The sequence below is a fragment of the Coffea arabica genome, chromosome 11e (genome assembly GCF_036785885.1).
Source record: "Coffea arabica cultivar ET-39 chromosome 11e, Coffea Arabica ET-39 HiFi, whole genome shotgun sequence".
NCBI lineage: Eukaryota > Viridiplantae > Streptophyta > Magnoliopsida > Gentianales > Rubiaceae > Coffea > Coffea arabica.
Window position 1 is genome coordinate 51,477,109 of NC_092331.1, and position 16,748 is coordinate 51,493,856.

At 34.2% G+C, this 16,748-nt stretch overlaps 2 protein-coding genes and 1 pseudogene across 2 annotated transcripts; 2 read left to right on the forward strand and 1 right to left on the reverse strand.

Moving 5' to 3' along the window:
* Positions 1-3,985: 3,985 nt before the first annotated feature.
* LOC113717643 (coniferyl alcohol acyltransferase) lies at positions 3,986-6,258 on the forward strand. Its single transcript, XM_027242415.2, has 2 exons — positions 3,986-4,452; positions 5,123-6,258. The coding sequence occupies exons 1-2, from the start codon at positions 4,030-4,032 to the stop codon at positions 6,092-6,094; spliced, it is 1,395 nt and encodes a 464-aa protein (XP_027098216.2). The 5' UTR covers positions 3,986-4,029; the 3' UTR covers positions 6,095-6,258.
* Positions 6,259-10,952: 4,694 nt separating this feature from the next.
* LOC113718457 (protein DETOXIFICATION 3-like) lies at positions 10,953-13,107 on the forward strand (annotated as a pseudogene).
* Positions 13,108-14,677: 1,570 nt separating this feature from the next.
* LOC113717591 (UDP-glucosyltransferase 29-like) lies at positions 14,678-16,439 on the reverse strand. Its single transcript, XM_027242343.2, has one exon. The coding sequence runs from the start codon at positions 16,318-16,320 to the stop codon at positions 14,929-14,931; it is 1,392 nt and encodes a 463-aa protein (XP_027098144.1). The 5' UTR covers positions 16,321-16,439; the 3' UTR covers positions 14,678-14,928.
* Positions 16,440-16,748: the final 309 nt, after the last annotated feature.

Here is a 16,748-nt window from a genome sequence, read left to right on the forward strand (position 1 = left end):
GTTTATGAAAAATATAAAAATTTCTTTTGAAGAAAATCCAAACCACCGTGTCCTTAATTGCAGTCCTGGATGTAAATTACTGAGACAAGATATTTGTACTAACTATTATTATTATTATTAGCTTATTCCTCTCCCTTTCCTTTTTGGTCCATTATTTTGGATTGTACGTTTGATCTACCACTCAACTTTCACGTAAATTAAACGTAAAGGTATAATTAAGCAGTGACCCTAAACCTACAGTTTTAAGGCTTTTCCCATCGTTGTAAGGCTTTTCCTTTTCCTTTTTTTTTTATGGAAACCCAATAAAAAGAAAAAAAGGATTGGTTTTATGATAAGATTGATTGCTAAAACCGTAATAAATATTGCTTGCTTCAAGGGGAAGATCGTAGCGGTTCTGTTTTCCTACGGTTGGTTTGCAGTAAACCAACCCACTTAACTAAATTTACCTATACCCGTCCATGAATAGATAGGTATGGGTATTTTAAATTTTTGTAGATGGATATAAATGTGTTACCCAATAATACCCATTTAATAAATAGGTATTATTGGGTAACTCATCAAACCCAATTAACCCATTTAGAATTCTCTTCCCGCACCCATTTTTTTTTTCAAATTTTTCAGTTTGTCATGATGCTAACTACTTTTATTTCATTATTATTATTATTTGTTGATTTTATTTTTTTATTTTATTTTCTCTTATTTTGTTAACTTGCTCATTTTTTAGCATTACCAATTTATGATAAGTTTTAGCCTCTTTTCTTATCTTTCTAAAATGAAAATTTAAATTTATATATGAAAAAAACGCTAGGGGTTCAAAATTTTTGGATTAAGTTTTTATATTAACTTTTATAGTACTTAGTTCAAATTTTTTTTATTCTTATTATTCAATTATTAAATAATATGTAATTTTGCAACATAGAGTATAAATGAAAAAAAATTGGTAATTAGGCTTATTGAACATTATAAGTAAATATTTAAAATTAATAATGGGTACAAAGAGCGGTATAAATTGATAACTTAGTTTGCAAAAATAAATTTAAATGAGTTTACAAAAAATTAAAATAAATGGGTTATAAATGGGTAATTGGGTTACCCAATTCATTTTTTGACTTACCCATTTATACTCATCTAATTAAATGGGTACAAATGGGTTGACTCACTTATACTCATTACTCATTTTACCCAACCCAAACCCGCCCAAGTCACCCATTTTGACACCTCTAGTTTGCAGATATAAGCAATGTTTTAAAAATCGGACCGTTAATTGAACCGGTGAAGTGAAAGGGTCGAGGTTCAACCGGTCGAACCGGTTCAACCTCGGTTCAATGAATTTTTTTAAAAATAATTTATATAAATATATATGTACAAAATAAGACATGTAATGGACTAATTTAATACTTTATATGATGAAAATTTTACTATTTTTTAATAACTTGGATTTTTAAAAATAAATTTTTTAAATTATAAGTTAAAACAAATAAATTTCGTCTCAATTTCAATTATATCTAAATCCAACCCAAAAATATCACAATATTTTGAAATTATACAAAATTCACGTCTATGAGAATTTAGATATTGTGAACTTAAATTTTAATTTACGTTTTGGGATTTAGAGATTGCAATTTAAAAAAGAAAGTTTGGAGTTCGAAGGAAGTCAAGAGAATCGAAATAGAAATGTAAACTCGATAAGAAACAAAAAATGAGATAAAAGTGAGTGGTTGTGGCATTAAATAATTTGGGTTTAAAAAAATAATTCTTTTTTAACTTTTTTCAATTTAATGGACAAAAACAAAATTAAAAGATGGAAGAAAATATCAATAAATTAAAAATAAAGAGGTTTGATTAAAAAGGAAGTGACAAAAGAAAAGAGGATAGAGAGAGAGAGAGAGAGAGAGTTGAAAATTAAAAAGAAAGAGCCATGAGAGGATGAGATTTTGTAAGAAAAATGGAAAAAAGAAATATGAGTGTTTGCTTTATATAAATAAGTTATCAAAAAAAACTAATAAGATTTGATGGTGCAACGGTTAATACATTAGTTTTCTATTACAAAGGTCTTGAGTTCGAATCTTAATAGCTGCATTTTGCAAAACTTAACAAAAAAAAAAAAAGGGGAAAGTTGAAAACCGGAAACCACCGGTTCAATCCGGTTCGACCGATTTTCTAACAGAGTCAACTATGACATTGAACTGGACCGATGCCATGACCGATTCGTGATTCAACCGGTCGAACCGGACTGGTCCAGTCCGGTTTTCAAAACATTGGATATAAGCACTACAACTACAAGAAAATTATCAATTAATGACACTCAAAAGCAGCGGCGGAGCCAAGATCCCAAGGTAAGTGGGGTCAAATTTTAATATAGTAAACCTTGGAACCCGTTTTGATTGTTATTTTAACGAGTTTTCGTAGGAAAATATGTTATAGGGATTTGATGTATTTGAGGTAAAATAATAATTGAAAAATATGTTCATGAAAAAACGTAAAAACTTTTTTTTGAAGAAAATCCAAAAATTTTTGGTAGTACATTAAAACTTCTATAAGGAAAAAAGTAAAAACTACTAGCATTATATGCATATTATTTTTTTTAATAGAACATATTATAGCCGTTAATACTGGTGCCACGATAGTATACTAACACTTAAAAAATCTACAAAACAATTATTAGAGTGACATTTTAGCATGCCATTGTACCACGAATCCATGTCATGAGAAGGTGCCACTAAATCATTTTTTAATGGAACTTGCAAATGTCATTAATTTGAGCTCTCCTATCATTTTAAGTATCATCATTTTCCATGGCACTTTCAAAGGCCACTAAAAAATTGGCAAAATTTGAAAAAATTAAAAAATTAACAATCAAATTAATCATATTGATATCTGTAACTGTTACAACTTAAAAAAATTTCTCCATCAAAAGAAATTCACAACTAACTAAAATATCAAGTAAGAAATAATTTGGATATGCTTGGATAGGAGACTATTTGGGATAATATTTCGAAACAAATACTATAATACTTTTTGGATTTGATATATGTGAGATAAAAAAATGATTGAAAATGTATTTATGATACAAGTAAATAAATTTGGCAAATAATAAACTATCCAGACAAACCAAGTGTATCAACTACAATGTTAGTGTACACAAATTCACATACGTTTGTACATGAACCATGTGTAAAAACATTAATTTTTTAAGGTAACGATTTGAATAAGGTGATGTATTCCTTGCTTTATTAACCCTTTGAGATGATTTATTTGCAATCTGCATTTAAATAATAAAGTAAACATATTAGCTCTACTTGAGGATTGTAAAACTACTAACTGAATATATATCCAACAATATCTGAAAGTTTAACAACAACCAAAGTGGAAAGCATGAAGGACTACCTTGAACCTCCCATGTAGCAATTGAAGGCATTCCGACAAAGAAACCTCAGCATTCTCCAATATTCTTTCTAAAATGAAAAGAAATAAAGTATCGATAGGTTAAGATTTGATCCCAAAACTCAAGGAAAAAAATGAATAATCCAATAATTCCTAACACCTGACTATATCTTTTGAACTTAACACCATAATTTTAGATTTGCTTATAGATGTCATGCTTCTCAAAATCAGGCTCTTCCAATGTCAGGGAGATGTTGGCACGTTTGACCAAACAACGCAGTAATTAAATGAAGACAACATGCATTGCACCTTTTAACTTTTTGGGTATTGCGCTGAGCAAAATGGTTAGGTATAGAGAGTGATTAGGAAGTCTGAAATATATTTCAATTGGAGGTTCCCCCGATATTTTTTGTGGCTTGTCCCACCCCAACTTGGATAACTACTAATCAAAAAAGTAGTGTCTATGCTTGTGAGGGTGTCCTAAAATTATAGAACCACAAAAAAATCCTAGAAGCCTCTTTATTTTGGGTGAAAGTCTTACTAGTATATACCTATATATACAAACACATTCAGGGCATGGGTCATTCGCTGCTATCTATCCTTTACTGAAAACCCTTTTTTAAGAAGAGAAGACCAGAAAACAAAATGATGGGTGTGATCAAAGGGGAGTTTGAAGTGACCATAAGGAAGAATGAGGTGGTGCCACCAGCGATGCCAATGCAAGAGTATAGACTGCTGCAGTCCAACCTTGACTTGCTCTTGCCTCCCGTCAACCCAAGCTCAATCTTTTTCTACAAGAAGCCCTTAGATGAAAAGTTTACATTTGACTGCATGGTTGGAATTCTCAAGACAGCCTTGGCTCAAACATTAGTGCATTACTATCCACTTGCTGGAGAAATGGTGCAAAACGAAGCCGGAGAACCTGAGGTTCTGTGCAACAACCGTGGCGTGGACTTCATTGAAGCATTTGCTGATGTCCAGCTTAAAGACCTCAACTTCCATAACCCTGACGAGAGCATAGGTGGTAAGCTCGTCCCAGCAAGGACTCGAGGCATGATGGCTGTCCAGGTGAATCTATTGGAAAACCATTGCTAATTAAGCCGTTTTTTATTTTGAGCTGTTACTTATTTTTATACGTTTTATTATCTTGATTTCGGGTGGAGGGATACAATCCTAAAAATCGTTCGTCCAAGCCAATATCTTAAAAACTCAACAGAAATGCTCAAATATGTTCTTAGGTTGTCGACAAGTAGTACTACATAGTCATCGTCATGAATGAGTGATAATTCTACCCCTTGCGTTTTCAAACTATGTATGGTACAATCGCTTTCAACTTAAAGGACTTGTATCCAAATTGCCATATACAACAAAGTTGTACTACTCAGTAGTTAGTACTAAAAAATTGTACAATCCAGGAGGAAGGGAAGCAAAATTTTCGGAGTTATTATTTATACCCTAGATAGAACTACTATTTAGGTGGATCCAATCTCGTATATCAACATGCGTTTATCAGATCTACTGAAGAGTTCTCTATAATTAAATGGAGTTGTAATTCCCTAGCAAAACGAAAAAAAATTCTCAATAATTCTGAAAACTTGAAATCTTGGATAGTATTACAAATGCAGACATTATGAGCCGGTCAGGTTATCTTATGCAGATCTATATTACTAGTGAATCTAAACTGGGATACGTGAACTTGACATTGTTCAACTAATAGCCATGGAAGCTAATAACGCAGGTTACTGGACTCAAATGTGGAGGACTTGTGGTGGCATACACGGTTGATCATCGACTGACCGATGCCTACTCTTCCCAAATGCTTGTTCTGTCATGGATAGAGCATGCTCAAGCCAAACCTCTTTCTCGGATTCCATCATTTCAACGATCATTGCTGCTCCCGCGGCATCCTGGCCACTATGATTCATCTATTGAAAAAGTGTATCTGCCCATCTCAAAGCTACAACTTGAAGCCAATTATCATGATGATCAAGGGGACATAAGCCGTGTATACTATGTGGAGGCCAAACAAATAAGTGAACTCCAGTCCCTAGCCAACAATCCTAAAAACACTGGCATTGGAGGTAAGAGGACCAAGCTTGAATCCTTTAGTGCCTACTTGTGGAAGATACTTGCCTCAAGTGTGGATAAAAGCCACGAGAAAATCTGTAGGATCGGTATCATCGTTGACGGGAGGTCTAGATTGGCAAATGGAGATGAAACTAAAGCTGAATTGATGGAAGCATATTATGGTAACGTGCTTTCAATCCCATTTGGCGAAAAGAAAATTGAAGAGCTTAAGAAGAAGCCATTGAGTTGGATAGCAGATGAAGTTCATGATTTCATCAATGGCGCAACTAACAAGGAACATTTTCTTGGGGTCATAGATTGGGTTGAGGCACATCGCCCTGAGCCAGCATTAGCGAGAATGTATGCCACCAGGGTTACAGAGGAAGGGCCGGCCGTTGTCATTTCATCAGGGCTGCGATTTCCGGTAACGGAAATGGATTTCGCATGGGGCGTCCCGGCCATTTTGTCGTATTATTTCCCATGGGGTGCCCAAGCAGGTTACGTTGTGCCAATGCCAAGTCCAATTGGTAATGGAGATTGGATTGTGTACATCCATATGCTGAAGGACCAATTGCATTTCATTGAAAGTGAAGCTCCCCATATTTTCAAGCCCTTGACTTCCACATATCTTAACCTGATGTGAGTTACAAAAGGGGCGTAATCACTTCGAGTTTTTTTATTGAATTAAAAAAATAAATAACTGAGTGCTTTTTGATGTATGTACCTTGTATTCCTGCACAGGATTCTATCTTGAACCCGTTTGAATTCGTGTTGTCGATTCTCTTCATGAAGTTACTTTTGTCCTATTAAAAGTGTAATAATTTTCATTTTAGAATGTTCCAAAATATTAGTTATATTAACAAAGTTAAAGTTATCTTTTATCTCTCTTCCCAATATTGCTCTTTCTTTAATTAAATGCAAGTCAAATTCAAATTTTTTATTTTGAGGGTAAGAAAGTCAAATCCATCTTCTATTTCTCTTTCCAATATTGCTCTTTTTTTTTTTAATTAGCTGCTTGTTGAATTCAAATTCAAAATTTTTTTGGAATGGAAAACACTAACATCACAATCAGAGGAGTAATTTTAAAAAATAGATTCTCGAAAAGCGACAAACAAATTGGAATGGAAGGAATGCTATGTTGCTTCCAACTAATTGTTAAGCTCTTTGTATGGGTATATTCTTTCTACAAATTGAGATACTCAATCCTACATCAGAAATTTAAGAGATGTGGGACTAAGTTATAAGTAAGAGTCTAAGCATTCAAATCCAATTTGATATATCTATTTTGGACTAACTAGGACAGTGTCAAAATAATTGGATTTGGATGCTGAGACTCGAGTTGCACCTTGGACAACCAGGTTTTTTTTTTTTTTTTTTTTTCCGAAACGTTAGAGTCATTTCATTCCAAGTGCTGAGAAAAATACAAGTACGAGCAAAGGCCCGATAGTTCTGTACAAACAGTGCTCAATAGCACTGAGGAACAATCCATTCCTCATCCACAATAATGCCAAAGGCATGATAACTTAAACTTTTACTTCTTTCTATTCTATCCTCCCTAACAGAGCTAAACAAGCACATGCGAAACAGCTTCTGCATGTTAAGTATGTCCTCTATCAAGGTAGCTAAACTGCAGTTGGACAACCAGGTTTAGGGTGTGATATCCTTTATGGCGCTTCTACTGTTGCTGGAATTTCGAGTGCATCCGGCTGCTTCAGGCTGTTGTACGTTCAAGTGCATTGATCTGGCTTTGTGCGCTGTACATTGTACATGGGAAGGTTTTGCTTGTGGTCCACTTTTCCTTTATAGGGAGGACTCCTGCTCAATTGGTTGTGGACTGTGGACTCCACTTTGATTATTTGTATATATATAAAACTACAGACATTATGGAAGAGAAATGACTCTATTGGCTATCTCTCTCATTGAGAGCCTCTCTCTCTAACTTTTAGAGAATCCCTCCTCGGTGTAGGAGAGTGGGAGCAAAAGTTTTCAAAGTTTCAAAGTTTCAAAAGTTCAAAACTCAAACGCAAATCCCAAACACTGCTCTTCTTTGGCACCAACCCAAAATTCACCATAGAATTAGCAATCTTCAGAGTAGACAAAACCAGAGTTTCATCTTTATTTATTGGAGGAGTAAATGCTTTGGACAAAACATGATCCATTTAGACAAATTTATGGAGCACTAACCTTTTTCGGAATTTGGACTGTCGTTACTCCTCTCTAAAGATTAGAGGTTACGTATAATTAAGTATATCTTCATATTTAAATTTATTCCTCAAATAGAATATTATGTGCTAGCATTACATAAAAGCCATATGAACCACAAGACGGGGACGCAAGATTAAGCTTAATTGGTTATTACATCCTAGACAAAAGAACTTTCTAAATTTGTCCTGTGAGAGATTTCTGGTACTAATGGTTTTTCCATATATTGTACTTATTCTATTTTTTTTACGATGATGGGACCTACAATATTACTTTACTCGTTCCCTTTTTTAAATTCCATAAAATCGTATTCCTTCATTAAAATCTTATTCCTAATGCAAACTTTAAGATTGATATAACATAAATAGGCTCAACAGTCAAGGCAGCCAGTTTTAGGGAGCCAGTAGATTTTGTTATAATGGCAATGTTGAAAACAAAATGTATATTACGAAATCAAGTTAATATAGTATTTTGTAGTTTCTTAAGTCAACCTTACAGTCACAAAAGGGCATCCAATCATGGAGACTTGACCGCAATTTATGATGAAGCTATTATTGGAAAGAAAATCTAAATTGTTAAATCAAACACCCATATTCAATATTGTATGGATACAGAGTTAAAGAGAAATTCATGTTTCTTTAACGCGAGGCGAGTTCTTCAATATGATGCTCTTGGGGAACTAATTAAGAAGACAGGCTTGACTTTTTTTCTGCACAATGGCGGATCTTTGTTGCGAAATTTTTACAATTGAGAAAGTAAGTGATAATTTTAAAAGTTTAATATGGTTCCTTAAGGTATCAAATAGAAAAAATCAAATGAGACACACAATTTTCATAGTGATGACTTTGGCGAATAGGCATTCTATCAAATCGATTAGATACCACAAAAAAATCTTTAATGTGAAGTTCTACTATATAATATATCTGTCTAACAAATGCCAAGCGAAATTGCCAGAGCAATTATCTTCTTGTCAGAGTGCATTTTACTTAAATATCAAAATTACCCTCAATCAATCAACTTTATATGTGTTCATTGATTTTTCTAGGATTTATTATGCATTAATTACTCCTATTTTCTCTCTCTAATTAAATATTTTCTGATAGGGTTTCTCACTCTTCTTATTATTATTCTCATTTCTCTCTTTATCACTCACACACTAAAACATCTATTATTTTATATTTAAATAACATTGTACCTTTTTGGTTCTATGTGCTCTTCCTTTTATATTCAATTCTAAAACTTTTATTTATTCATTCATTTTTTTTTTTGCAAATAAACATCATTTGAAGCCAACAAATTTCAGATTAAAGTGATTATTATTGAAAAGGGGTATCTTTACATAATAAATCACACAATGGCTTTGCTATTTTAGAAAAATCCTTAATAAAGCGCCTATAAAAGCCTGCGTGTCCTAGAAAGCTTCTTATCCCCTTGACATTGTTTGGAGGAGGTATTCGTTCGATGACTTCAATTTTTGCCTTATCCACCTCAATTCCCTTAGTGGAAATCTTGTGCCCTAAAACGATTCCTTCTTACACCATAAAATGTGCATTTCCCAAAATATATAAATAACTATGAAAATGGAAAACTGGAAATTGGAAAATATCAAAGAAAGTGAAGAATCGTTACCTCAAATGTGTAGAGTAATGCTAGAAGATGGTAAGGATGCCAAATGTAAGGAGAAACAAGCCTAAATTCGACCCAATTCTTCTCTCTTTCAATTATTGTCATGTCATTGTAACTCAATACTTTAGCACTAAAATTTTTTTGACATGCAACATACATTTTTCCTTTGAATTCTACTTGTTTATCATTGCCTCTAAACAACTAATACTATTAAAACTTTACCATCTTTTTCTCTTTTATACTTGTCATGTAAATCTTGACTTTATCTTTTATCAAGTATTCATATTTATAATGTAAGACTTGGTTTCTATCAATTATTCATATTCTCTAATAATTAGATGAAAATAAGTTTGAATTATATTACATTATATATCCCATGAATATTGAAGGTAAAATGTAAGGCTGTTTTTTGAGATTATTTTTATTTTAAAATATTATTTACTTTGAATTAAATTACATTGTGTTTGAAAAAAGAACCCTTTGAGTAAAATTTTAAAAATAAGAAAAATATAAGAGCATTTAAAATTAATAAACGAGAAATTATTAAAGCTAAAACCAATTTAGTAAATCATAAAAATAATTGATGAATAATGTGTGTATGTGTGTGTGTGTGTGTGTGTGAGAGAGAGAGAGAGAGAGAGAGAGAGAGAGAGAGAAGAATGTGAATAAAAACTTTAATAAGAGAGAGAAGAAAAGGAATAATTAGTGTTTAATGGATATAAAAAAATTCAAGAAAAATATACGGAGTTCATTAATTGAGGATAATCTTGGCATTTGAGGAACATTTACTCTGACAAGAACATTATTGCTCTAAAAATATCACTAGCCTAATAGGTGCCATTGTTAAAATATATTTCAGGTGTCATATTTTTAAAATATAAAATTAATTAGAAAAAGTAAATAAATATAAGGAGAGTGGGTAGATTAAATAGGGAAAATACATAAATACAAAGAGAGTAATAATTGTAATATATATACACATAGTAGTTAAGTGACTTTTATATGTATTAATGAGTGCTACTGACATCTGTTGGAAAAATTCATAATATATTTCTTATATTGAAGATTCTCGAGCATAGATTACCCTGATATTAATACTAATTAATGAGTAAAGCATGAGCTGACTCCTTACTTATTTTCCTTTCTAAGCTATAATATCATATTCTTTTGCAAAAATTCACCATACACTTAGAAAGATCCTAAGGACAGATAGATATTACCAGGCATACAAGCATTATTTTTTTCTTTTCTTTATACTGTCATTAATCATTGTGATGAGGGTATGGATAATGATTAGAACAACTAAGATGAACAAATTCAGGCCCGGAAAACTTTTTAAATTGGTACTTTTAATTCTCAGGCATAGTCTCCAACATGAAGGTGCATTAAACATTTTTCCCAGCAAGGAAAAGAAAAATAACTAAAGAACCTAAAAGAACAAGGAACAAGATTTCATTCATTACCTTTATACTAAGCCTGCTAGTAAAGCTTCTGCCAAGCTTCATTTCAATTCTCATATATTCTAGACAATAATTTTAAGCAGCGTTCTGGTTCTCATTATCCATATTCTCTGCTAGCTCAGCCAAACTTTTTCTTTTATTATTATATATTTATTATTTTTTTGGGTAGAAAATCTCAAGACAATCAGGCAAATACTAGGCAAAGAGAGAGCAATGGAAGAGGCATTGCTGCCAGAAAATGGTGTGGAGACAAGATCAAGAAGGGTGGTAGCTCGCAAGACTTGTGTAGAAGAGTTGGAAAGGGTCAACAGCATAGCACTTCCGATGATGGTAGCAACAGTGGGACAATATCTCTTGAGAGTTTCACCAATCTTCATGTTAGGCCACCTTGGCCAGCTCCAACTTTCTGGTGCCTCCATTGCCACGTCTTTTTCCAATGTTACTGGCTTCAGTGTTCTGGTAAGCTCTTTCACAAGCTACCACAAGAATTCCACATGAAAAATGGTTCCAATATTATTATTATTTGATTATCCAATCACATATAATTAGTGACATCTTTGTCTGTAATATACGCTTCAAACATACAATGTTTTGTAACAAATCAACGGTTCCTGTACCACAGAATTTTTTGATAGAGACATGGTCTATGAATCGCCTCTCACAGCAAAGTGAGCCTCACGTGAATTCCATTCGTGGAGCTCCCAATTTATACAGATAGTCTATGTGGATTGTGGCCTATAACAGAAGGTCTAATTAATAAGACAAAAGTAGTATTGGTCATTCTGAAATTATTGTTGAACATGGGTAAAGTATTATGGTGCAAAGATACTTGTTGAGAGGTAAAAATTAATAAGCATTCCCCCCATCTAAACTGATTCCAGGTAATCTTGACTGCTTAAGGAGAAAAATGGCTTATTTCATGATTATTCTGGCAGTATTGTCTTCAGAGTAATAATAATTATTATGAAAAATTGCACTGCTCTTAGTCGAGCGAATTGTAAATTTGGCTCCTTTCTCAATATGTTGACTGACGCAGTGATTCAATTTTGTCGACTAACTCCAGGCAACTGTCTAACAGATTACAAAGCTTAATTCCATTATAAATTGGGATAATGCTGGATATGTGCTCATGTAAATATGTTTATTAAGAAATGAAACAAATTAACTACCATGCAGTTTGGGATGTCAGGTGCACTAGAGACCTTGTGCGGTCAGGCTTTCGGAGCAGAACAATACCAGGGACATGGAACCTATACCTATGGGGCCATCATATGTCTTTTTATAGTTTGTATACCAATATCCCTTCTGTGGATCTTCACAGACAAGTTGTTAATTCTCACTGGCCAAGATCCTGCAATTGCAACTAAGGCTGGCAAATACTTGATCTGGCTCATACCTATTCTCCATTCGCTTGTTCGCTTCCTCCAGACTCAAGAGTTTAATCTTTCCAATGCTGCTAAGTACAGTTGCATCTGTATCCTTACAACTGCCTCTTTGTTGGGTTCTTGTATTCAAGTTGAAGCTAGGGAATGCCGGAGCAGCTTTGTCAATTGGTATATCAAATTGGTTAAACGCCATCTTGCTTGTGCTGTATGTGAAAACATCTCGTGTTCCTTTCTCAATGGATGCACTTCAAACTCTGGGGGGATTCTTCCGTTTTGCTGTCCCTTCCACTGTAATGGTTTGGTAAGTTTTAATCCTTAAGCCTCTTTAATTGGCCAGACATCTTTCTTGTCCTCCGGTTCTTTAATATCTTCAAATCTTCCTGATCATGGTAGTTTGGAATAGTGGGCATTTGAGCTAGTCATATTGCTGTCTGGCCTGTCACCAAAACCTAAGCTAGAGACCTCTGTGCTATCGATATGGTGAGATTTTTTTTTTCAGCATTTTGCTTCTGTGATAAGAACCTGAGAACTAATTGTTACTGATTCCAGCTTAACCATTACTTCACTGCACCACCACATACCTTACTCTTTTGGCGTTGCTGCAAGGTTTGCCCTGAGTAATGTTTACTAAGAACGCATTAATTTTTACTTTATACAACAGAGAAGTGTTATGACTTCATGCAAGTAAGATTTGTCTAAAAGGAACATATTTTGTATTTTATAGTGCACGGGTATCAAATGAGCTAGGAGCTGGGAATCCAGAGGCAGCAAGAACGGCTCTTTGTATGGTGTTATTAGTATCTGTATTAGAATTTGTTCTGCCAATCATAACTTTATTTCTCTGCCGTTCTATAATTGGATATGCCTTCAGTGATGAGAAAGAAGTTAACAACTATGTCAAAAACATGACTCCTCTTGTCTGCATCTCCTTCATAATGGATGGCACAGAGACGGTATTATCTAGTATTTTGCTCTCTGGCTAAAAGCTTTCATGATCTGTTGACTAATTGGAAAGAGTTACATCTCCAACATCATAATTATTAGATGGCTAATTGTGCACATAATTTGTGAATAATTTTCCTTTTATTTTGCTAAAATATGGTGTTAATTGTTAGATTCTATTGATATTTGGTTTTTGATGTTGTTTTTAGAAACTTATGGTGAAAACGGAGTAAAAAGTGTATTAAAGGCAGAATTTCCACAAGACAACACTTTAGAAGGTGTAACCACGTTTTAACTTGCTATGAAGTCCTAATGTTACTAGTTGTAAAGTGGAACAATACCTTAGAAGGTGTGACCACATTTTAACTTGCTGTAAAGTCCTAACGTCAGCAGTTGTAAAGTGAACCCAGCTTGAAATGTCTGCGTATACGTTTTAATTTCCTAAAAGGGTTGTGCTTGATTAGTTATTTAGGTGCATGAGCAAGAATATCTTATGTTTTAATTTGGTAATATTAGTATTAGAGTTGAAAAAGGACTCTTATCCTTTAGAGAAGAAGCAGACGTTTGGAGGAGGTCCGTTGGGCATTGAACTAGTCTTGTGGGGAATAAAAACAAGGACGGAGAAGTTCCTCTCTCTTTTTTTTTTTTTTTTTCCTCGGAAATGATAGAAATTTTATTATAATAAGGAAGTAAAATTACATAGGTTGAGCAATGGCTCAAATTGGTCTTTACAAAAGGACGGAGAAGTTCCTCTCTCGCTGGTTCCTTTTCTTATTTTCCTATTCAAAAGCAATAAATCCTAGCTTAGGCTGATTCGATAACCACAAGAAGTAAGTTAATTGTGATTATTTCCCTTGTCACAACAATTAGGCTGATTAGCTGTTTCCTGCAAGAGCTCAAGGAAATAAGAGGGATTTGTCATCCCAATCCGAAGGTTGGTTGCATTATTGAGTAATCTCTTGTTTTAGTTTTTTCCCACCCATTATTGGTTGGATGCTTGTATTGGCAGACTGAAGAAGATCATTATATGCAGGCAAGTTTTTTTCAATTAATTGTACATGATGATGTTTTAACTTAATAAGAATGGTTGAAAATAGGTTCTTTATCCCAATTACTATAAAACAAGATTGAGATATATACAGCATCATTTTTGGTCCTTTCGAGTGTAAAATTTTAGGTATTGGCGCGCAATGAGAACATCCAAATGATAAATGAACTTCTTTTAAAAACACAACATTGAATATCAAAAAGAAAAAAGAAAAAAAAACTTCTTTTAATGAACATCCATTTGGTACTTAAGAGGAATACCAGAAAATAGCATGAATTTTGATCATTCTCCTCAGCATAAGAAGTTACGTGAAGTCATGAACATGCTGCCAACTATGAAATTTGACAAAGTAGACTAACTCTGTGATTTTCTGAGAATGCTAATGAATATATTATCACTAATTTCATACATAATTAACAAGAGAAAAATATACTTCTCATTGCAAATTAAGCAAGTCAGAAATCTAAAGCATCATTCCTTTCAGCCATTCATTTGTTTTCCTTTAGCTGTCATCTGTTGAACTGCCAGATATAGCCCGAGTTATATCCGTTACCAACATAATATCCAAAACATTCCACAAGAAGAATTGATGCATCGTTAAAAATTACAATGTATAGTTTTCCTAAGTAACAAAATCACCACAATTCAGGATTCATTACGTACGCATTCGACACAATACGGATGCATATTTGATAACAATATTAAGTGCTTAAATTCTAATAAAATTGAAAGGAAAAAGACTAAATTCCAGAATGGACTACTAGTTCTTACCAAACTAGGCCAACTCAACTCAGAGCTAAATACCAAAGTCTTATTACTTGTTTTTGCTGCATAATGACCTGAGCTTCTCTATTGCTTCATGCAACTCTTCTTCACCTTCTTCTCTTAACTTTTTACTCAATTCTATAGCTTTTTGTCCCTGTAGTTTTCCCTCTGTCTTCTTGACAACCACCTCGTTTATGACTCTAGCAATCTCTTCCCTCTTTATCTGTCCATCTTCATCCTTGAGAATCTCAATACCAACACCAATCTCTACTGCAAGTCTTGCGTGAAGAGGCTGATCAAGATGCATTGGCAAGGCCAACAACGGAACCCCATAATATATGCTTTCGATCACAGAACCCCATCCACAGTGACTCACAAAACCACCCGTGCTTCGATGCCCAAGAATTTTAGCCTGTGGTGCCCATCCATTCACCACCATCCCTCTTCCTTTCACCCTCTCAAGAAACCCTTCTGGTAAAGCTTCTTCGAGGCCAATGGCATGTCCAACTGGAAATCTAACTACCCATATGAAGTTAGCATTGCTCAGCTCCAGCCCTACTGCTATCTCTTCCCTTTCTTCCTTCGACGGGAAATATTCGCTCCCAAAAGAAACATAAACCACTGATGCTTCATCTTTACTATTCAGAAATTCAATGATAAGGGAATAGCTGTCCGCCTCCTTGCCGTTACATTCTTGATTACTAAGAGGTCCTACAGCAACCAATTTCTTCCCGCAAGAGGAAGATAAGTGATCAATATATTTCCCCTCAATTCCTCTCCAGCTTTTCACCAAAACAATATCAGAAGATAGTTCAATGCTCTTAAAAACATCTAATGCGTCACCTTCTTTTGCTTTGGATTCTTGTAGCTTGGCTAATATCTTCTTTATCTCATAGTCCCTATAAAAAATTTCGGGGAAAGGGTAAGTCTCATTAGCACCAGAGACTCTGCATCTAAGGCTATGATAAACGAAAGACAAGTTCACTGCTCCCACAACTAGGAAAAGAACAGAAGGGATATGATTCAGTGCAGCTAGCTCTGAGGCCCATGGTTGGAAACCATCGTAGACTAGCAAATCAGGTTTCAAATTGTTGAGTATGTTTTGGAAGTTGGTTTTTGCCATATGGAACGCACGCTTGAGGGTTGGTTCGAGATGGGGTGGGAGGTTTTTTGTTGTGTGATAGTGTGGAGGGAGTTCAGGCAAATCTGGCAAGTCAAGTTGTACGAATTCGATTGCATGATCAGATGAGTTCTCATCAAACTTAGCACTTCTCTTCATGAAATTCAAGTTGATTTCAGTGGAGCACAAGTATACTTGGAAGTTGCTTTTGGCGAGTCTCTTGGATAGTTCCATGAAGGGAGAGATGTGACCATGAGCTAGCCATGGAAACATCAAAATTCTGAATCTAGGAGCATTAGATTCTCTTATTGTCCCTTCCATGGCTGATTGAATTTTGGAAACCCCCAATGTTTCGTTTGTTCTTTGGAATGGAACGTATAAACCCGGGGTACTATATATGATGGTTTTCTTTGTTCTTGAGAATGTGACCAAAAAATAATAATAATAATAAAAGGATTCTTGCTTAACATGAATTTAAAATAGAATTGGTCTACGACTCTATCGTCCAAAAGATGACTATAGAATTGGTCTACGACTCTATCGTCCAAAAGATGACTATAGAATTGGTCTACGACTCTATCGTCCAATAGATGACTAGTTTTCAGTCTCAAGGGAAGGCTTGGAATTTACAGAATACAGGCATAGTTTGCAATTTCGTCAGCTCACGCACATTCCTAATACATCAATCACAAGAGAGTTTGAGAACGAAGGACTTCTTGAAAGCTTTTTCACAAAAGAGCTATAACAAC

What these genes read in the sequence shown, in the direction of transcription:
- LOC113717643 (XM_027242415.2), top strand. Translation starts at nt 4,030, where the DNA reads ATGATGGGTGTGATCAAAGGGGAGTTTGAAGTGACCATAAGGAAGAAT. An exon ending in GAGGCATGATGGCTGTCCAG is followed by an intron (nt 4,453 to 5,122) that starts GTGAATCTATTG and finishes CTAATAACGCAG; the next exon opens with GTTACTGGACTCAAATGTGG.
- LOC113717591 (XM_027242343.2), bottom strand. Translation starts at nt 16,320, where the DNA reads ATGGAAGGGACAATAAGAGAATCTAATGCTCCTAGATTCAGAATTTTG.